This window comes from Capricornis sumatraensis, chromosome 1, assembly GCF_032405125.1.
Source record: "Capricornis sumatraensis isolate serow.1 chromosome 1, serow.2, whole genome shotgun sequence".
Classification (NCBI taxonomy): Eukaryota; Metazoa; Chordata; class Mammalia; order Artiodactyla; family Bovidae; genus Capricornis; species Capricornis sumatraensis.
In genome coordinates, this window is record NC_091069.1 from 252,215,502 (window position 1) to 252,237,531 (window position 22,030).

General features: G+C 48.4%; 1 protein-coding gene across 5 annotated transcripts in view; it reads left to right on the forward strand.

The window, feature by feature from the left end:
* The window catches only part of DIP2A (disco interacting protein 2 homolog A), a 115,771-nt gene that overhangs the window by 60,481 nt on the left and 33,260 nt on the right, over window positions 1–22,030 (forward strand). For 3 of the 5 annotated variants that reach the window (XM_068975682.1, XM_068975665.1, XM_068975673.1), the window contains exons 16-22: window positions 237–356; window positions 1,275–1,389; window positions 2,643–2,782; window positions 17,167–17,303; window positions 17,644–17,724; window positions 18,129–18,256; window positions 20,564–20,678. In XM_068975682.1, the coding sequence (XP_068831783.1) occupies window positions 237–356; window positions 1,275–1,389; window positions 2,643–2,782; window positions 17,167–17,303; window positions 17,644–17,724; window positions 18,129–18,256; window positions 20,564–20,678 (836 nt within the window). Of the gene's footprint in view, window positions 1–236; window positions 357–1,274; window positions 1,390–2,642; window positions 2,783–17,166; window positions 17,304–17,643; window positions 17,725–18,128; window positions 18,353–20,563; window positions 20,679–22,030 lie in introns of those variants that run through there. The other 2 variants (XM_068975689.1, XM_068975696.1) reach the window with 1 other exon arrangement.

A 22,030-nucleotide genomic window follows, 5' to 3' on the forward strand; every position in this document is an offset into this window, starting at 1 on the left:
GAGCAGGGTCCCCCCTGTCGGGGAGGGACAGCCAGAGAGGGGCAGCTGGGGAGGGGCAGCTGGGGAGCAAGAGGCAGGTATGGTGGGAGCAGGGAGAGAGTCAGAATGACCCCTGCACTGAGCTGGCTTCCAGGCAGGCCAGGTGGGGGAAGTCCAGAAGCTGGGCTGTGGGGAGCATGTGGCCTACTCTGTGGGCCTGCCTGCCTGTGACGCAGGCATATCCTGTTCCCCTGCAGCCCAAGCTGCACTGGTGAAGTCCCGTGACATGCATTGGTCTCTCTTGGCTCAGCGAGGTCAGAGGGACGTCAGCCTCAGCTCCCTGCGCCTGCTGATTGTGGCTGATGGTGCAAACCCCTGTGAGTACTGCCCACCCCACAACCCCGGAACCCCTCTATAGTGTGGCCCTGACAACCCTGGGCTCCTAGATACCTGACTGTTGGGAGGGCATCCCACCTTCTAGCACTCCAAAGCCTCTTATTCCCTCCACTCACCCCTGAGCCCCTCGTCCTGCCTCCAAAGCACCACAGGCCGCTGGCTCCTCTGCGTCTCCACCACACTCTTGGTGCAGCTGCTGAGCCACCAGGAGACCCTCCCCAGGCCAGCTGTCCCACAGACCTCAGATCCCAGCACTCTGAGTGCCCATCGCTTCCCTGATGCTCCAAGTGATCCGGACTGTCTTGTTTGTCCTCTGCTGGACACAAGGACCCATGGCCAGGTTTCCTCCTTTCCTGAGCCTCCCTGTGGCAGAATGCTGCAGGTCGGGGTGCAGCCCTGGTCCCAGTGGGGGCAAGGCTGTGCTGACTTATGCCCTGAGCAGGCAGCACCACCCTAGACGGTGGCTGGGCAAGTGGGCAGAGAAGCAGGGTTGAGGGGCTGGGCTGCCCCTGCAGGGAGAGACATGTTGAAGCCACTGGCAGACTGCAGCTGCGAGGCGCATCCAGGAGCGGGTGCTCACAGAGCCGGGCCGCTTGCTGCAGAAGGTTCAACTCCAGCTCTGTGGGTGGCCGGGGTCGCCTCCCATTTGGCACAGCTGCTAGTAGGTGGGCGAGGCTATCAGACCTCAGACTCAACGCCAGGGGTGAGAGTCAGCTTCTTATTTGCTAGCAATTTAAAAATGCATCCTGTTTTTTGTGGAAACAGCCCCCTTCCACCATGAGACTGATGGGTTGATTGAGGTGAAGGGGTACAGCGTCTGGGCCTGGCGCCAGGCATCTTCCACACTGGGTGCCTGACGGCCTTCTGCTCAGCTCTTGTGTCCACTCTGTCTCATGCAGGGTCCATATCCTCCTGTGATGCGTTCCTCAACGTCTTCCAGGCCAGAGGGCTGAGGCCAGAGGTCATCTGCCCCTGTGCCAGCTCGCCGGAGGCACTCACTGTGGCCATCCGCAGGTAGCTGATCACTGGCTCTGCCTTGTAGACACTTACTTTTTCCTCGTTCAGCTGAATTACCTGTGAGAGCAAATTTGGTTGATTTGTTCCTGAGCAAGAGAAACTGTGAGCAGTGCCTGGTCTGGGGCCCATCTCCAGGCATGTTCATGTATGTCATAGTGGGGCTGCCCCGACCGCCGCATCTGCACACCCTGTTGGCCACACGTCCCTCAGGCTGTCCTGATTTGTGACACAGTTCCATGGTGGCTCCCTGGACCACCATCCCTGGATTATTGCAGCCCAGGACTCGCCCTGTTCAGATGGGGTTGGGAGGCCTGAGAGACACAGCCTCCTGCTCTGTGGTCACCCACGTGACTCCCCAGGCCCCAACCGGGTCGCCTTCCTGCCCAGTCATCTCTGCACCTAAGGCTGCTGTCCATGCCCCCGAGTGCCATCCTCAGGTAGAGGGCAGTGCGCTCACATTTGTGGGCACTTTGTTAATTTCCCACTCTCAACTCAGTTGTTAGAGAGTGAGTTTCAGTTGTAGTCTTGTATTATGTTGTTTATTTATCCATGGCTGTAAGAAATCCTAACATGTTGATAAGAATCAACATTAAAAACATCACCTTTATCCTCCCCAGACCGCAGGGGGTTCTTCATGCCTTTGTTCTGTGGTGACCTCTTGTGCTCAGCAGAGTGGTTTTTCTTACTGGAGGAGACGTGACATTTGATTCTCAGCCTCCCAGCTCCTGCTGCTGCAAAACCAATCAGGCCCAAACTTGGCATTGCAGCAGTGGCCGCTTTACTGCCCCTGGCTTCTCACAGGCGGGAGTCGGGACCCCTCTTTGGGGCAGTCTGCTGCAGCTCGGTGGCCTTTGGATGGAATGGGTGGTGCAGCCTGCTGTTCTTCTGCCGTGGCTCCAGGCCACCTCCTCTGGTCTCTGGGTCCTTTGGGCTTGCTCCCAGGAAGCATCGACTGCTCACCTGCTGCCTGGGGCTCTGGGCACTGTCCCAGTACCACCTGCCTGGTGAAAGCAGTCACCTTTGTGCCTTCCTTGGAAGGCATGCAGAATCACTGCATGGTCTCCGCAGCCCCCTGGTCCCCTGCTGTGGAGCACATGGGGTGGGGTGTCATGCAGACCTGTGGGGATGCAGCCTGCCCCTGGGGTCTCGCAGCCAGCATCCCCACAGCCTGGCGCCAGCTGGCACTTTGCTGCACATCATCCTGTTGTCAGGGGGCTGTCCCCTCATCAGTTAATAAATTTTGTTTCCAGGCCTCCTGACCTGGGGGGCCCTCCTCCAAGAAGAGCTGTGCTGTCCATGAGTGGCCTCAGTCACGGGGTGATCAGAGTGGACGCTGAGGAGAAGCTGTCGGTCCTCACAGTTCAGGACGTCGGCCAGGTGATGCCTGGAGGTGAGGGCACAGTGGGGTCATAGTGGGGAAGGGTCTTGTACTGTGGTTGGATGGGCTCCATAGCACACAAATACCAGGCTTCAGATGGTCCATGTGGGCTGGGATTTTTGTTTGTAACATGTTTTCTGTTTTTTGCCTCCCTTGGTATCAAGGGCAGTGTGTTTACCCCATGACCCCGCCTTGGTCCTCTCAGGGCTGGGGAGTAGTGACAGAGCTCCCCTCTGGAAGCTCATGTACCAGGCGGTCACGTGCTTGTCCCTTGGCGAGGCCTGCAGCCCTCGGGCCCTCAGCTGCAGGCACCAGTGATGGGGTTGTCTTGGTCCTGCTGAGGGCCTGTTAGGTGAGCAGCAGCAGGACCCTAAAGGCTCCAGGAAGGCCGTGGGCCTGGATGGCGCACAAGTCACTGGTGGGGCAACAGTGGGGGAGGGTGATGGCACCGTCTCCCCACAGGGCACCCCCCTGCCAAGCATTGTCACAGGAGGGAATTTAGAGCAGAGCCAGCCAGAGGCCGGTGGCTTTGTGAGTAGGGGGTGCCGTGTGTGTGCTTTGAGGCTGCCCCTTGCCATGGCTACCCTGCGGTGCTCCAACTCCTCTCCTGCCCATGCCCACTCTTCTGGCGACCCTGGAGAGCAGCTTCTATCTCCACTCAGGCCCTGTCGTGGTGCGCCCTGGTCCTGGGCCCAGGACCATGTCTGCAGCTCTGCCTCCAGTAGGCTCTCGGAACAGGCTGGGCACCAGAGAGAGGGACATGGTCGCATCTGGCCCAGTGGTGGTGCTGGGGATCAGCACACAGAACAAGGATGGACGTTTATTAGATTGGTGCAAACATAGTTGCGGTTTCAGATGTAAATTTTAAATCATTTTAACTAGGCTCAAACATCTTTATTAATCAAAATAGGAGCTATTACAGTCAACACATTTTAAATTTTTTAATTAATTAATTTCTTTAAATTGGAGGCTAATTACTTTACAATATTGTACTGGTTTTTGCCATATATCGACATGAATCAGCCATGGGTGTACATGTGTTCCTCATCCTGAACGCCCCTCCCACCTCTCTCCTCATCCCATCCCTCAGGGTCATCCCAGTGCACCAACCCTGAGCACCCTGTCTCATGCATCGAACCTGGACTGGCGATCTGTTTCACATACGATAATATACATGTTCCAGTACTGTTCTCACAGATCATCCCACCCTCGCCTTCTCCCACAGAGTCCAGAAGACTGTTCTATGCTCTGTGTCTCTTTTGCTGTCTTGCATATAGGGTCATTGTTACCATCTTTCTAAATTCCATATATATACATTAGTATACTGTATTGGTGTTTTTCTTTCTGACTGACTTCACTCTGTATAATACGCTCTGGTTTCATCCACCTCAATAGAACTGATTCAAATGCATTCCTTTTAATGGCTGAATAATATTCCATTGTGTATGTGTACCACAGCTTTTTTATCCATTCATCTGCTGATGGACATCTAGGTTGCTTCCATGTCCTGGCTATTGTAAACAGTGTTGCAGTGAACATAGGGGTACACGTGTCTCTTTCAATTCTGGTTTCCTCGATGTGTTTGCCCAGCAGTGGGATTGCTGGGTTGTATGGCAGTTCTATTTCCAGTTTTTTAAGAAATCTCCACACTGTTCTCCATAGTGGCTGTACTAGTTTGCATTCCCACCAACAGTGTTAGAGGGTTCCCTTTTCTCCAAACCCTCTCCAGCATTTATTGTTTGTAGACTTTTTGATAGCAGCCATTCTGACCGGTGTGAGGTAGTACCTCACTGTGGTTTTGATTTGCATTTCTCTGATAATGAGTGCTGTTGAGCATCTTTTCATGTGTTTGTTAGCCATCTGTATGTCTTCTTTGGAGAAATGTCTGTTTAGATCTTTGGCCCATTTTTTGCTTGGGTTGTCTATTTTTCTGTAATTGAGCTGCAGGAGCTCCTTGTATATTTTTAGATTAATTCTTTGTCAGTTGGTTCGTTTGCTATTATTTTCTCCCATTCTGAAGGCTGTCTCTTCGCCTTGCTTATAGTTTCTTTTGTTGTGTAAAAGCTTTTAAGTTTAATTAGGTCCCATTTGTTTATTTTTGCATTTATTTCCATTATTCTGGGAGGTGAGTCATGGAGGATCCTGCTGTGATTTATGTCAGAGAGTGTTTTGCCTATGTTTTCCTCTAGGAGTTTTATAGTTTCTGGTCTTATGTTTAGATCCATTTTGAGTTTATTTTTGTGTATGGTGTTAGAAAGTATTCTAGTTTCATTCTTTTACAAGTGGTTGACCAGTTTTCCCAGCACCACTTGTTAAAGAGATTGTCTTTTCTCCATTATATATTCTTGCCTCCTTTGTTGAAGATAAGGTGTCCATAGGTGCATGGATTTATCTCTGGGCTTTCTGTTTTGTTTCATTGATCTATATTTCTGTCTTTGTGCCAGTACCATACTGTCTTGATGACTGTAGCTTTGTAGTAAAGCCTGAAGTCAGGCAGGTTGATTCCTCCAGTTCCGTTCTTCTTTCTCAAGGTTGCTTTGGCTATTCAAGGTTTTTTGTATTTCCATACTAATTGTGAAATTATTTGTTTTAATTCTCTGAAAAATACCTTTGGTAGCTTGATAGGGATTGCATTGAAACTATAGATTGCTTTGGGTAGTATACTCATTTTTCCTATACTGATTCTTTCAATCCATGAACATGGTATATTTCTCCATCTATTTGTGTCATCTTTGATTTCTTTCATCAGTGTTTTATAGTTTTCTATATATAGGTCTTTTGTTTCTTTAGGTAGATTTATTCCTAAGTATTTTATTCTTTTCATTACAATGGTGAATGGAATTGTTTCCTTAATTTCTCTTTCTGTTTTCTCATTGTTAGTGTATAGGAATGTGGATTTCTGTGTGTTAATTTTATATCCTGCAACTTTACTATATTCATTGATTAGCTCTAATAATTTTCTGGTGGAGTCTTTCGGGTTTTCTATGTAGAGCATCATATCATTTGCAAACAGTGAGAGTTTTACTTCTTTTCCAATCTGGACTCCTTTTATTTCTTTTTCTTTTCTGATTGCTGTGGCTAAAACTTCCAAAACTATGTTGAATAGTATTGGTGAGAGTGGGTACCCTTGTCTTGTTCCTGACTTTAGGGGAAATGCTTTCAATTTTTCACCATTGAGGATAATGTTTGCTGTGGGTTTATCATATATGGCTTTTATTATCTTGAGGTATGTTCCCTTCTATGCCTGCTTTCTGGAGGGTTTTTATCATAAATGGATGTTGAATTTTGTCACAGGCTTTCTCTGTATCTATTGAAATAATCATATGGTTTTTATCTATCAATTTGTGAATGTGGTGTATCACATTGATTGATTTGCAGATATTAAAGGATCCTTGCATCCCTGGGATAAAGCCCACTTGGTCATGGTGTATGATCTTTTTAATATGTTGTTGGATTCTGTTTGCTAGAATTTTGTTAAGGATTTTTGCATGTATGTTCATCAGTGATATTGGCCTGTAGTTTTCTTTTTTGTGTGGCATCTTTGTCTAGTTTTGGTATTAGGGTGATGGTGGCCTCATAGAGTGAGTTTGGAAGTTTACCTTCCTCTGCAATTTTCTGGAAGAGTTTGAGTAGGATAGGCGTTAGCTCTTCTTTAAATTTTTGGTAAAATTCAGCTGTGAAGCCATCTGGTCCTGGCTTTTGTTTGCTGGAAGATTTCTGATTATAGTTTCAATTTCCGTGCTTGCAATGGATCTGTTAAGATTTTCTGTTTCTTCCTGGTTCAGTTTTGGAAAGTTATACTTCTCTAAGAATTTGTCCGTTTCTTCCAAGTTGTCCATTTCATTGGCATATAGTTGCTGATAGTAGTCTCTTATGATCCTTTGTATTTCTGTGTTGTCTGTTGTCATTTCTCCATTTTCATTTCTAATTTTGTTGATTTGATTCTTCTCCCTTTTTTTCTTGATAAGTCTGACTAATGGTTTGTCTATTTTATTTATCTTCCCAAAGAAGCAGTTTTTAGCTTTGTTGATTTTGGCTATGATCTCTTTTGTTTCTTTTGCATTTATTTCTGCCCTAATTTTTATGATTTCTTTCCTTCTACTAACCCTGGGGTTCTTCATTTCTTCCTTTTCTAGTTGCTTTATGTTAGAGTTAAGTTATTTATTTGACTTTTCTCTTGTTTCTTGAGGTAAACTTGTATTGCTGTGAACCTTCCCCTTAGCACTGCTTTTACTGAGTCCCATAGTTTTTGGGTTGTTGTGTTTTCATTTTCATTCATTTCTATGTATATTTTGATTTCTTCTGTGATTGTTGGTTATTCAGAAGCGTGTTGTTTAGCCTCCATTTGTTGGTATTTTTGATAGTTTTTTTCCTGTAGTTGACATCTAATCTTACCGCGTTGTAATCAGAAAAGACACTTGGAATGATTTCAGTTTTTTTTTAATTTACCAGGGCTAGATTTATGACCCAGGGTGTGGTCCATCCTGGAGAAGGTTCCGTGTGCACTTGAGAAAAAGGTGAAATTCATTGTTTTGGGGTGAAATGTCCTGTAGATATCAATTAGGTCTAACTGGCTCATTGTATCATTTAAAGTTTGTGTTTCCTCGTTAATTTTCTGTTTAGTTGATCTATCCATAGGTGTGAGTGGGGTATTAAAGTCTCCCAATATTATTGTGTTACTGTTAATTTCCACTTTCATACTTGTTAGCATTTGCCTTGCAGATTGCAGTGCTCCTATGTTGGGTACATGTAAATTTATAATTGTTATATCTTCCTCCAGTACTTTGGCCATCTCATGTGAAGAGTTGACTCATTGGAAAAGACTCTGATGCTGGGAGGGATTGAGGGCAGGAGGAGAAGGGGACGACAGAGGATGAGATGGCTGGATAGCATCACCGACTTGATGGATGTGAGTTTGAGTGAACTCCGGGAGTTGGTGATGGACAGGGAGGCCTGGCGTGCTGCAGTTCATGGGGTCGGAAAGAGTTGGACACGACTGAGCGACTGAACTGTACTGAACTTCATGGATTGATCCTTTGATCATTATGTAGTGTCCTTCTTTGTTTCTTTTCACAGCCTTTCTTTTAAAGTCTATTTTATCTGATATGAGTATTCTAATCCTGCTTTCTTTTGGTCTCTATTTGCGTGAAATATCTTTTTCCAGCCCTTCACTTTCAGTCTGTATGTGTCCCTTGTTTTGAGGTGGGTCTCTTGTAGACAGCATGTGTAGGGGTCTTGTTTTGTATGCATTCAGCCAGTCTTTGTCTTTTGGTTGGGGCACTCAACCCATTTACATTTAAGGTAATTACCAATAAGTATGATCCCGTTGCCATTTACTTTGTTGTTTTGGCTTCGAGTTTATAAACCTTTTCTGTGTTTCCTGTCTAGAGAAGATCCTTTAGCATTTGTTGAAGAGCTGGTTTGATGGTGCTGAATTCTCTCAGCTTCTGCTTGTCTGTAAAGCTTTTAATTTCTCCTTCATATCTGACTGAGATCCTGGCTGGGTACAGTAATCTGGTTTGTAGGTTTTTCTCTTTCATCACTCTAAGTATGTCCTGCCATTCCCTTCTGGCCTGAAGAGTTTCTATTGAAAGATCAACTGTTATCCTTATGGGAATCCCCTTGTGTGTTATTTGTTGTTTTTCCCTTGCTGCTTTTAATATTTGTTCTTTGTGTTTGATCTTTGTAAATTTCATTAGTATGTGTCTTGGGGTGTTTCACCTTGGGTTTATCCTGTTTGAGGCTCTCTAGGTTTCTTGGACCTGGGTGGCTATTTCCTTCCCCATTAAAATGGAAGTTTTCAGCTATTATCTCCTCAAGTATTTTCTCATGGCCTTTCTTTTTGTCTTCCTCTTCTGGGACTTCTATGATTCGAATGTTGGGGTGTTTGACATTGTCCCAGAGGTCTCTGAGGTTATCCTCATTTCTTTTCATTCTTTTTTCCTCTCTGCTTCATTTAATTCCACCATTCTATCTTCCACCTCACTTATCCAGTCTTCTGCCTGCGTTATTCTACTGTTGGTTTCCTCCAGAGTGCTTTTGATCTCAGTTATTGCATTATTCATCATTGATTGACTTTTTAAATTTCTTCTGGATTCTTGTTAAACAATTCTTGCATCTTCTCAGTCCTTGTCTCCAAGCTATTTATGTGTAACTCCATTTTGTTTTCAAGATTTTGTATCATTTTTACTATTATTATTATGAATTATTTTTCAGGTAGACTCCCTATCTCCTCCTCTTTTCTTTGGTTTGGTGGGTATTTATCATGTTCCTTTACCTGCTGAGTATTTCTCTGCCTTTTCATCTTGTTTAGATTGCTATGTTTGGGGTGGCCTTTCTGTATTCTGGCAGTTTGTGGTTCCTCTTTATTGTAGGAGGTTCCTCCCTGTGAGTGGGCTTGGACAAGTGGTTTGTCAAGGTTTCCTGGTTAGGGAAGCTTGCATTGGTGTTCTGGTGGGTGGAGCTGGATCTCTTCTCTCTGGAGCCCAATGAAGTGTCCAGCAGTGAGTTTTGAGGTGTCTCTGGGTTTGGTATGACTTTGGGCAGCCTGTATATAAAAGCTCAGGGCTATGTTCCTGCGTTGCTGGAGAATTTGTATGGTATGTCTTGCTCTGGAACTTGTTGGCTCTTAGGTGGAGATTGGTTTCAGTATAGGTATGGAGGCTTTTGGATGAGCTCTTATCGATGAATGTTCCCTGGAGTCAGGAGTTTTCTGGTGTTCTCCGGTCTTGGATTTAAGCCTCCTGACTCTGGTGTTCAGTCTTATTGTTACAGTAGCCTCAAGACTGCTCCATCCATACAGTACCGATGATAAAACATCTAGGTTAGTGGAGAAAAGATTCTCCACAGTGAGGGACACCCAGAGAGGTTCACAGAGTTACAAGGAGAAGAGAAGGAGGAGGAGGGAGATAGAGGTGACCAGGAGGAGAAGAGGGGGAATCAAAAGAGGAGAGAGCAAGCTAGCCAGTAATCACTTCCCTATGTGCTCTCCACATCCTGGAACACCCAGAGATGTTCACGGAATTACACAGAGAAGAGAAGAGGGGGGAAGGAGATAGAGGTGACCAGGAGAAGAAGAGGGGGGTCAAAAGGAGAGAGACAGATCTAGGCAGTAATTTGTTCCTTAAGTGTTCTCCACAGCCGAGAATACCCAAAGAGATTCACAGAGTCCGGTAGAGAAGAAAAGGGGGAGGGAGAAGATAGAGGTGACCTAGGGGAGAAAAAGGAGAGTCAAAGGGGGAGAGGGCAATCAAGCCAGTAATCACACTCCAAAATAAAAATGGGTACTGAAGATTGGATTCTTAAAGATACAAAATTGATAACAAATACCAAAAAGCAAAGATTAAAAATCTAGAGTAAAGATTAGACTCTCAAAAATACAATATTAAAAAAACAAAATCAGAAAAATTTAAAAAATATGTATGAAATTTGCTTTAAAAATAGGGTCTTTTTTTTGCAAGGTAATAGTAGGTACTCTTGCCTCGAAAATCCCATGGACGAGAGAGCCTGGTAGGCTGCAGTCCATGGGGTCGCTAAGAGTCGGGCACGACTGAGCGATGTCACTTTCACTTTTCACTTTCATGCATTGGAGAAGGACATGGCAACCCACTGCAGTGTTCTTGCCTGGAGAATCCCAGGGACAGGGGAGCCTGGTGGGCTGCCGTCTATGGGGTTGCACAGAGTTGGACACGACTGAGGTGACTTAGCAGCAGCAGTAGGTTATAAAAATGAAAACTCAGTTCAGTTCAGTTCAGTCGTTCAGTCATGTCCAACTCTTTGTGACCCCATGAATCGCAGCACGCCAGGCTTCCCTGTCCATCACCATCTCCCGGAGTTCACTCAGACTCACGTCCATCAAGTTGGTGATGCCATCCAGCCATCTCATCCTCGGTTGTCCCCTTCTCCTCCTGCCCCCAATTCCTCCCAGCATCAGAGTCTTTTCCAATGAGTCAAGTCTTCACGTGAGGTGGCCAAAGTACTGGAGTTTCAGCTTTAGCATCATTCCTTCCAAAGAAATCCCAGGGTTGATCTCCTTCAGAATGGACTGGTTGGATCTCCTTGCAGTCCAGGGGACTCTCAAGAGTCTTCTCCAACACCACAGTTCAAAAGCCTCAATTCTTTGGCACTCAGCCTTCTTCACAGTCCAACTCTCACATCCATATGTGACCACTGGAAAAACCATAGCCTTGACTAGACGGACCTTTTTTGGCAAAGTAATGTCTCTGCTTTTCAATATCCTATCTAGGTTGCTCATAACTTTTCTTCCAAGGAGTAAGTGTCTTTTGGGGGTAATAAAGGACTTAAAATTTTTTTAAATTAAAAAAATGATAATAGTAACAATAAATCTAGGAATTTCTCTGGAGCTGTTGAGGGCAGTGTGGGGTCAGTTCAGTTTCAGATAATTTCTTGTTCCAGCTTATACTTCTCAAGGGCTGTAGGCCCCTTCCAATGTAGTCGGTGCTAACTACAGGGTTTTAATCTGTTGCACCTGTCACTTCCAAAGCGGTTCCCTCTGTTTCTTTTGGCTTCTTCTGTTTGCAAGTCTCTTCAGTGTCTAATTTCTGCCCTGAAACAGGGGGGCACAGGTGGTCACTTATTTAGGCTCACTTGTTCAGTCGTGCTGTGGGAGGGAGGAACACTGCAAACGAATATCACTGGTGTGTGTGGGGAGTGCTCGCAGTGTCTCAGCCACACTGGGTTTGCCCCCACTCACCACGTGTGTGCTTTCCCAGTCTATGCTGCTTAGGCTCCAGGTTGCTCTGCAACTCTCTAAAGCAGGCCTGGGTTGTGTGCCCTTCCCAGGTCTAAGCTGCTCAGGTTCAGGTTCTAAGGTACTCCACAAAGGCACAGACTCGGTTCAGCCTGCGTTTTGTGCCCTTCCCAGGTCTGAGCAGCTCAGGTGACCAGGTGCTTGGTGAGCGCACTCTCCCCACGTGGGGCAGTGCCTCTTATCACCTCCTTAGTCCCAGCCACTTAGTTTCCTGGGTGTACAGCGGGAGTGCCATCTCAGGTGAGTTGTGTCTCCTCTGGGGAGCTGATCTCTGACTGCAACCCTCCTGGCAGATGTCAACCATCCAGCATTCCAGGAAGACTTAGTTAGCAACTGGGAGCCTGCTCACAGTTTGGTAAAGGATGCCATCCCTGGGGCCAAGATTGCCCCTTTCTGGCTCTGGCTGTTGCCCTCCTGCCTTCCTGCCTCTGGCAGGGGATGGGCTGGCTGGTATTCGCTCAGTCCTTTGTTCTGTGAGTGGGCCAGGCAGTGCCTTAGGTTAGAGCTTTTCGTGGGAAAGTTCTCTCTCTCTCTCTCTTTTTTCCCTCTCTGACTATCCCACAGTTGGGGTTGCTATCTCATGTTAGCTCCCTCAGATTGTCCTCAGGACATTCAGGCCCGGTCCTTAACCTAAGCGTGCATCCCGCGCCTCCCTGTTCAGCCCCCACTTGCTGGTGGCGGATGCGAGCGTGTGCGCTACTTCTCCAGTGGGAGCTGCAGTTAGGCACGTAATCTATGGGTTTTATTTATTTATTTTTCCTCCTAGTTATGTTGCTCTCTGAGATTCCAAAACTCCCCACAGACCTGCCGGTGAGAGGGTTTCCTGGTGTTTGGAAACTTCTCCTCTTTCATGACTCCCTCCCTGTGATGGCGCTCCATCCCTAACTCTTTTGTCTCTCTTTTTATCTTTTATATTTTGTCCTACCTCCTTTCGAAGACAGTGGGCTGCCTTTCTGGGTGCCTGGTGTCCTCTGCCAGCGTTCAGAAGTTGTTTTGTGGAGTTTGCTCAGCATTCAAATGATCTTTCGGTGAATTTGTGGGGGAGAAAGTGGTCTCCCCGTCCTATTCCTCTGCCATCTTAGGGAATCAACACAGTTTTGCCAGTGAGGAATAAATTTGTTTATTCCTATAGCATAAAAATCTGTGCTTCGGGATTTGATGAACTCTTGGAAAACATTTTCTGCATCCTGCTGGTTGTGGTAGCATTTTTCCTGCAAAAGTTGTCGAAATGCTTGAAGAAGTGGTAGTCAGTGGGCGAAAAGTCAGATGAATATGGCAGATGAGACAAAACTTTGTGGCCTGATTTCATTGAACTTTTGAAGCATTGATTGTGCAGCATGCAGTTGGGCGTTGTCATGGAGAAGAATTGGGGTCATTCTGTTGACCAATACCAGCTGAAGGCATTGCATTTTTAGTATATCTCATTGATCTGCGGAACATACCTCCCAGGTGTAATGGTTTCACCGGGATTCAGAAAGCCGTAGTGGGTCAGACCGGCAGCAGACCACCAAACAACGACCGTGACAATTTTGGGGGGCAAGTTTGGCTTTGGAAAGTGCTTTGGAGCTTCTCCGTCCAACTACAGAGCTGATTGTTGCTGGTTGTCATATAAAATCCATTTTTTGTCTCACATCACAGTCCAATTGGTTCGTTGTTATTGTGTAGAATAAGAGAAGATGACACTTCAAAATGATGATTTTATTTGATTTGCAGTCAGCTCATGAGGCACCCACTTACTGAGCTTTTTCACCTTTCCAATTTGCTTCAAATGCTGAACTACCATAGAATGGTTGATGTTGAGTTCTTCGGCAACTTCTTGTGTAGTTGTAAGAGGACCAGCTTCGATGATCCTCTCAGTTGGTCATTGCTAACTTCCAGTGATTGGCCACTACAATCCTCATCCTCAAGGCTCTCATCTCCTTTGCAAAACTTCTTGAACCAACACTGCATTGTACATTTGTTAGCAGTTCCTGGGCCAAATGCATTGTTGATGTTGCGAGTTGTCTCCTCTGCTTTATGACCTGTTTTGAACTTGAATTTAAAAAAAAAACACTCGAATTTTTTGTCTAACATAATTTCTTAGCAGAAAAACATACAAAAAAATGTGCATTAAAATGATGTATAACAACCACATTTATTTAAGACTATTCCAATATCAAAAGGCAAAGTTCAACAGTGCAAAACTGATCTTTTGCACCAACCTAATAGATTTGTTTTGAGTTCTACTGTTTTAGAGAAGTGAGTTGTCTTTTTTCCCTTGCATATATATGTCTACCCCAATCAAGGACTCATCAGTTCTGCAGATGAGCAAATCCTAAAAGATGATGCTGTTAAAGTGCTGCACTCAGTATGCCAGCAAATTTGGAAAACTCAGGAGTGGCCACAGGACTGGAAAAGCCCAGTTTTCATTCCAATCCCAAAGAAGGGAAATGCCAAAGAATGTTCTAACTACCACAAAATTGCACTCATTTCACATATTAGCAAGGTAATGGTCAAAATCCTTCAAGCTAGGCTTCAACAGAACCTGAACTGAGAACTTCCAGATGTGCAAGCTGGATTTAGAAAAGGCAGAGGAACCAGAGAACAAATTGCCAACATCCACTGGATCATATAAAAAGCAAGGGAATTCCAGAAGAACATCTACTTCTGCTTCATTGACTATGCTAAAACCTTTACTACGTGGATCACAACAAACTGTGGAAAATTCTTAAAGACATGGGAAAACCAGACCACCTTACCTGTCTCCGGAGAAATCTGTATGCAGGACAAGCAGCAACACTGAGAACTGGGTATGGAACAATGGACTGGTTCCAAATTGGGAAAGGAGTATGTCAAGGCTATATATTGTCACCCTGCATATTTAACTTACATTCAGAGTACATAATGTGAAATTCCAGGCTAGATAAAGCTCAAGCTGGAATCAAGATTGCTAGGAGAAATATCAATAACCTCAGATACATAGATGACACCACCCTAATGGCAGAAAGTAAAGAAGAACTAAAGAGCCTCTTGATGAAAGAGGAGAGTGAAAAAGCTGACTTAAAAGTCAACATTCAGAAAGTGAAGATCATGGCATCTGGTCCCATCACATCATGGCAAATAGATGGGGAAACAATGGAAACAGTGACAGACTTTATTTTCTTGGGCTCTCAAATCACTGTGGACAGTGACTGCAGCCGTGAAATTAAAAGACGCTTGCTGCTTGGAAGAAAAGCTATGACAAACCTAGACAAAGCAGAGACATCACTTTGCCAGCAAATATCCGTCTAGTCAAAGCTATGGTTTTTCCAGTAGTCATGTATGGATATGAGAGTTGGACCATAAAGAAGGCTGCATGCCGAAGAATTGATGCTTTTGAACTGTGGTGTTGGAGAAGACTCTTGAGAGTCCCTTGGACTGCAAGGAGATCCAACCAGTCCATCCTACAGGAGATCAGTCCTCAATATTCATTGGAAGGACTGATGCTGAAGCTCCAATACTTTGCCCCCTCATGCGAAGAGCTGACTCATTGGAAAAAACCCTGATGCTGGGAAAGATTGAGGGCAGATGGAGAAGAGGAGACAGAGGATGAGATGGTTGGATGGCATCACTGACTCAATGGACATGAGTTTGAGCAAACTCTGGGAGATAGTGAAGCACAGGGAAGCCTCGCATGCTGGAGCCCATGGGGTCACAAAGAGTCAGACATGACTTAGGGACTGAACAATGACACAACAGGTTCTGCAGAAGCAGGGACTCAAGGATAAACATCTTATGGAGTACGAAACAAGGTCTTAGTGATTCTTAGCTTTTGTGAGGTGAACACAGGAATTTTTTAAAAGATTGATGAAATACTAAAAGAGATGATTCTTCTGACTGAAAGTATAAGGACTTTCATAGTGGGGCTCATTTTATTCTTAAACTTGGACCAGCGTCTATGTGTGCACATGGTCCTGTGTGTGTGTGTTCTGCCCTGGGTGTGCGTATATGTGTACACACATGTGCCCCCCTGGGTGTGTGTGTGCTCCCCCAGGGTTGTGTATGTGTGTGTGCATGCACATGTGCTGCCCCAGATGCATATGTGGTCCCCTTAGGGGTGAGTGTGTGTGTGTGCATGCACTGGTGCCACCCTGGGTGTGTGTACACGTACACATGTGCTGCCCTGGGGGTGTGTGTGTGTGTTCATGCTCTGTCCCCCGTGTGTGTGTGTGCGCATGTGTTTTTGCTGCTCTGGGTATGTGTGTGGGTGCTCCCCCTTTGTGTGCATGTGTGTGCACATGTGCAGACGTGCCCCCCAAGTGTGTGTGCTGCTCAGGGTATGTGTATTTGTGTGTGTGTGCCCCCCCGTGTGTGTGTGCACGCATGTGTGCAGATACATGCCCCCTGGGTATGTGTGTGCATTCCCCCAGGTGTGTGTGTGTGTGCATGTGCGTGTGGGCCCCCCCATATGCGTGTGTGTGCTTGCTGCCCTGGGTGTGTGTGTGTGTGCACGCATGTGGACACATGCCCCCCCCAGGTGTGTGCATGTGCTTTTTGCCCTGAGAGTGTGTGGTGTGTGTGCGTGCATGCTCCCCCAGGTGTATGTGTGTATGTGTGTATGTGCTCCACCAGGTGTGTATATGTGTGCGTGCCCCACCTCCGTGTGCGTGCATGTGTGTTCTTGCTGCCCAGGGTGTGTGTGTTTGTGTGCATGCGTGCGTGCATGCTCCCCCAGGTGTGTGTATTGACAGGACGGGTGCAGCTCTGAGTCAGGTGCATAGTCCTCCCCTGAGCCAGCCCCAGGGTTTTGTCCCCAGGACGTGCAGGGTTTGTGCCTTTTTGTCTGGTCGTGACGTGGGAGGGAGGTTGGACTGTGTGCAAGTGTGTGTATCTAGGCGACAGGCCAGGCGGCAGCACCGCCCTTGCTCCCTGCCCCTCTGATGCCATGACCTGACCTGTGAACCAGCAGAAGAGACTGACCCAGGGTCCACCCCCATCCCCCGGACAGTCTTCTTGCGTGTCTTCCTCACTCGTCCTGGAGATGAGAGTCAGTCAGGGAATCCTCAGGTGGAGGTGAAGGCTGGACTTTACCCGGTACTGTGGGTGTTTGGTTCTTGCCTGAGCGACTGGGTTCCATTCAAGGGATGCTGCACATTCTGGTGTGCATGTCAGTCTCATCAAGGCCTTTCTGGACATCTGCTCTGTGGCCAGGCTGGTAACCAGGGCTACAGGAGCCAGACAGGCAGGGTACCCAGAGCCAAGGGCTGGGCTGCAGGTGGCCATGTTGGTAGGGGTGCTCCTTGGCAAAGACAGAAGGGGGTCACTGGGCTGTGGGAGGGGCCACAGGAGGGACCTGCACTGAGGTGGGGTTGTCAGGTCTGGAGTGTGAGCCGGCCTCAAAGACGGAGGTGTGCAGTAGCATCTCCCATCTCACAGGGCTCAGGAGGGCAGTGCAGGGTGACTACAGAGCCCATGTCACTGGGAGCAGTTTCTGTCACCTGCACGAACCACTACAGAGCACGCAGGCTCGTGGCCAGAGGGGTGTGAGTCTCCACGGGGGAGCACAACTGTTGGTGTCTACCCTGCAGGTGCTGTTCACACAGGTCTCTGGATGGTCCACCTCAGTGTCTGTGTGTGCGTGATCTCCAGGGTTGTTTTCTCTCTTCAGCCAACGTGTGTGTTGTGAAGGTGGAGGGTACCCCTCATCTCTGCAAAACTGATGAAGTTGGAGAGATCTGTGTGGACTCCAGTGCGACGGCGACAGCGTACTATGGGCTGCTTGGGATCACCAAAAACGTCTTTGAGGTCCCTGCGGGCCCCACAGCAGTGGCAGGAGGGTGGGCGAGGCGTGTAGGAGTGTGGCCTTCCTCGGGGTGCCTACAGCCCTCAGGGACCCTGGGTGGCCTGGGGGAGCTGGCCTCGGGTCTGGAGCCATTGGATCCTCAGGAGAATTCAGTGCCTTCACAGGGGTGGGAGGGGAAGCCTGGGCCCTGGAGTCCATGCTGGCAGGAGCCTGATGGAGGCCATGCCAGCTGGTAGGGCCTCTGGCCTCAGGGTGGGGTGGGGTTGGGTAGGGAGCCCCGTCCCCTCCAGGGAGATGTGGTGATAGCCCTTCTAGGACTGTTGTCCTCTGCATTCTGTGCAGACTGTCCCGGTCACCGCTGGGGGAGCACCTGTCTCCGACCGACCTTTCACCAGGACGGGGCTTCTGGGCTTCATTGGGCCTGTGAGTGTGTCCTGCTGCCAAACCCGGGCCACCAGCCAGGCTCAGAGCTGGGGAGGGGTCTGTTTGATGTCCACAGTGCCCAGGCCCCATGACGGAATCCCATCCTGCCCAGCCATCAGTGCTGTCATGCTGGGGTTCCCTGTCCATAACCTTGAGTGCTTTATAGACTTGACCCTCACTGTGTGCCCACCTCTGACCTTCCCTGCACTGATGCCTGCTCTGGACCCCCCCGATCCCCACTCCAGCACACCAGGCTTAGGGCCCCTGCACCCTGGGTCACCCCACCTGTGTTTCCTGTCACTGTGGGCAAGGGGCGTGCAGGGCCTGTCTGAGTTACCTGGTCTGCGGGCTGAGCCACAGGGCCTGCTGTGTGTCCTCTGCCCAACCAGTGTCGTTGCCTTCAGGATGACCTGGTCTTCGTCGTGGGCAAGCTGGACGGGCTGATGGTGGTGGGATTTCGTAGACACAACGCGGATGACGTGGTGGCCACTGCACTGGCCGTGGAGCCCATGAAGTTTGTCTACAGAGGCAGGTGATGCGCGGGTCCCCTTGCCTCACCTTTAGGTTCCTTCTCTGCTTAACCCTCGAGAGGTCCCCACAGTGGAAGGAGAGCCCGGTGCTGTGAATACGCAAAACCTAATAATACCTGTACATCGGAGAACTTCGCAAAGAACAGGACGATGTTTGCAGGAGGATGCCTGAGTCAGAGTCCTCACCATCTGCAGAGTTCACGGTTCCTCAAGGGTGAGACCCAGACCAAGGCCTGGGCATGGAGGCTGGGCCAGCAGCACCCAGGAGCTGTGTGCCTGAGCGCAGAACCTCAGGGATGCAGGCCAGAATGGAGGCCTTTCCCTGAGTTACCAGGGGCCTTGCTTTCCTGAGGTCGAGTCAGTTTACCTTCCCTGAGTGTGTCAGGCAGGCACTTCACGGGTTCTCATCCGGAGAGCAGATAAGACGGCCCAGCCAGTCGGGGCCCCAGGCGGCTGGGATGGGGAGGAAGGGCCCTGTCCAGCCTGTCCAGCTCAGGGCTCTTTGTCCTGGGGGAGGGGTTCCATTCCCGGTTGGCCCACTCAGCCACCTATTTCATGTTATTCTTCTCATGGGGGTGCTTCTGTTACTCAAACAAGGATGCCTGTGAGCCTGGCCAGAGCCTTCCTGTGAATATGTTGTTGTCGTTCAGTCACTCAGTTGTGTCCATCTCTTTGTGACCCCATGGGCTGCAGCACGCTAGGCTTCCCTGTCCATCACTATTTCCCAGAGTTTGCTCAAACTCATGTCCATTATACCTTAAAGAAACCATCAGGAAATTCTGCCAATGAGGGGTCAGCATGGCTGCCGGCCCTTGTCCAGGTTGGGGTGATGGCTGTGGGTGACTGACCACCTGGGGGAAGCCAGCTGGGCAGTGGAACTGGTGGCTGTGTGCATCCTAGAGCTGGGGCACAGGGCACACACACAAATTGGAGGCACTGTTGGCATAGGTGCCCATGGAGGGGACACTGGGTAACCCGCACATGCTCCTGGTACGTCAGGGAGACTGCCTGGCGTGGCCAACGATAGCTGATGACACTGGGAGGGTGACACTGGCCCAGTGGCTGACTGGGCTGTGGGGTGGATGCGTTTGTGGCTGGAGAGGCAACCTGTCTGCCTTCACCATAGAGGAGCTGAGCACTGAGCGGATACCTGCAGGAACTCTTGCAATGTGAGGTCAAGGCACCACAACAGAACAGTTGTTCAGTAGGTGGAATAAATGTGGGGCAGAGGTGGCCGGGGAGTGAGCCGATAAGCTGGAAAGCCAGAAGAAGAAACTGCTCCAAAAGTGAAGAAATAGAAAGTCTAAAAGAAAAATTGAGAGAAAAGTGAAGTGAGCGGGGCTGGCATCCAGACAGTAACCTCGGGGGTTGGGGGGGCGATGCATGTGTGAACCTGTGGCTGGAGGAGGCAGCCACGGGGTGGGTCTCCAGCCAGGATACGCCAGACACCCCAGAAGAGGGCCTGGAGCGAGAGGATGACATGCAGTGATGTTTAAGGTTTTCAGAGGAACTTTTAGCCTAGATTTTAATATATTCATCCCAAGATGTCACTTAATTGTTCAGTTGCAGTGAAAATGGTCTTGGGTATATAGGTTTCGGAAGTTTTATAACAAAGATTGTTTTCATGCAAACACTTTCAGGTAATGTACTAAGGAAATAAGATGGGTGAAAGTGAGGAAATGTTAATACTGGGTGAAGCTTGTATGAAAGAGAGAGAGAGAGAGTGTGTGTGTGTGTGTGTGTGTGCATGTGGGCACCTGTGTGCTCAGTGGCTAGAGGAATGAGTGAGTAGGTAGGTCCATGAGGCCCAGAGCTCACGCAGCAGACGTGCCAGCTACTGATCTTGTGAGGGAAAAGAATCTACTCGAGTCTAAAGGAAGAAAAAGGCAACACACAGAGAAGGCGAACATGTCGAATTCTTCAGTAAGACACGAAATACAAGTCCACAGACGTCAGTCACAGACGTGCGCAGAGTCACGCACAGTGAGAGATTTCATCAGCTGGACTGAAAAATTATGTAATTAATAGATCTTCTGGACACACATTTTTACATGAAAAAAATCATTGCATGCCTTAACATTACAATTAAGGAGAAATTTCTTTAATAGTGTGAGCCTCATTTTTTCTCTGCACCCAGGTCCTGTCTGCTTTGTGAATGGAAACTCATTTTTCCACATTGGAGGAGGTTTGGTTCCTTTTACATTCTGTGGACCACGTCTCCCTCCAGCCCCACCGCAGTTTGCGTCTCATGGGGTGGAGTGTCTGCACCCGATCATGCTGGGTGGTCATCGCTTCCCTTCCTCCCCCAGGATCGCAGTGTTCTCTGTGACAGTGCTCCATGACGACCGGATTGTGCTGGTGGCGGAGCAGCGGCCTGATGCCTCTGAGGAGGACAGCTTCCAGTGGATGAGCCGCGTGCTGCAGGTGGGCGTGGGCCCACGGTTCCGCCGTCCCTGGGGTGTGGAGCAGGACCTGGGACCCACTGGTGCCATGTTTCCAGCAAATGTGTGCTGCAGCTGGAGGTGTTGCCCAGAGGGGTTCCGGTGTGTCCCATCTCGTGAGACCCACACGCTGCCACTCCCTGCACATCCACATTCGTTTTCTTAAATAATTAGAAGCAGCAAGTCTTTTGTGGGGCTGGGAGTGAACTTTGCCTTCAGTGAAGAGCACAGACTATATGTGCGGTCAGGGAACGTTGTTTACTTAGCTCACTGAGTATAACTTACACATGGAAAGAGCGGATTTGCAGGGGTCCAGATTGATGAATTTTGACAGGTGTACATGCCCCAGTAACCACAGCTAAGAGCACTCACACCATTCGGGGAACTACCAGCTGCTGTGTGTCGGGGCCTAAGCTCTGCCCCCCACCAAGGGCTTCGTACAGCCAAGTTTCAGTGTGGGCTCCTGATCCGCTTCTTCCTCGTGGCGCGTTCATGAGGTTCCTTGTGATACGTGTGTCAGTGGCTCATCCCTTTTTATTGCTGAGTTGAGTTGAGTTTGCTTGTTTGTCCATATCTTGGTGACACTGGGTTGTCGGTTTGGGGATATTATAGATAAGGCTGCTGTGGACAGTGGTGTCTCTCCAAATCTCTGGGTGAGTTCAGTCCTGGCAGCTCTCCAGAGAGCCGCCTGGTGTCCCAACAGCTTCGGGCAGTTGTGTGGCATGTGCTCAGCCTCAGCCCGCAGGGTAAGGACACGCCTACGAAGCAGATTAAGTCCACCATCAGGGAGACCAGAGAGCCCTGAGTGTCAGAGGACCAGTTTTTCTACTAATGCTGACAACGTTTATACTTAGTGAAGATGTTCAGTGTTTCATTGTGGAATATTACTAATATACCAGTCATACAAAGAAGAGTGTGATAGCCCCCATGTGTCCACTTGTCAGCCTCAATCAACACCGACCAGCCCAGGAACCATCTGTACCCCACCTGCCCTCCCAGCTTCTCCCTCAGGAGGACTTTGAAGGAAATCCCAGACTCAGAAGTTTTACCTGTAAATTTTAGTATTTATTTCTTTAAAAAAAGGAGTACCAGTATCACATCTTAAAAATCAGCAATAAAATTTTATTGGGATTTGGGCTTCCCTTGTGGCTCAGCTGGTAAAGAATCCGCCTGCAATGTGGGAGACCTGGGTTTGATCCCTGGGTTGGGAAGATCCCCTGGAGAAAGGAAAGGCGACCCACTCCAGTATCCTGGCCTGGAGAATTCCATGGACTGTATAGTCCACGGAGTCACAAAGAGTCAGACATGATTGAGCGACTTTCACTTTTATTGGGA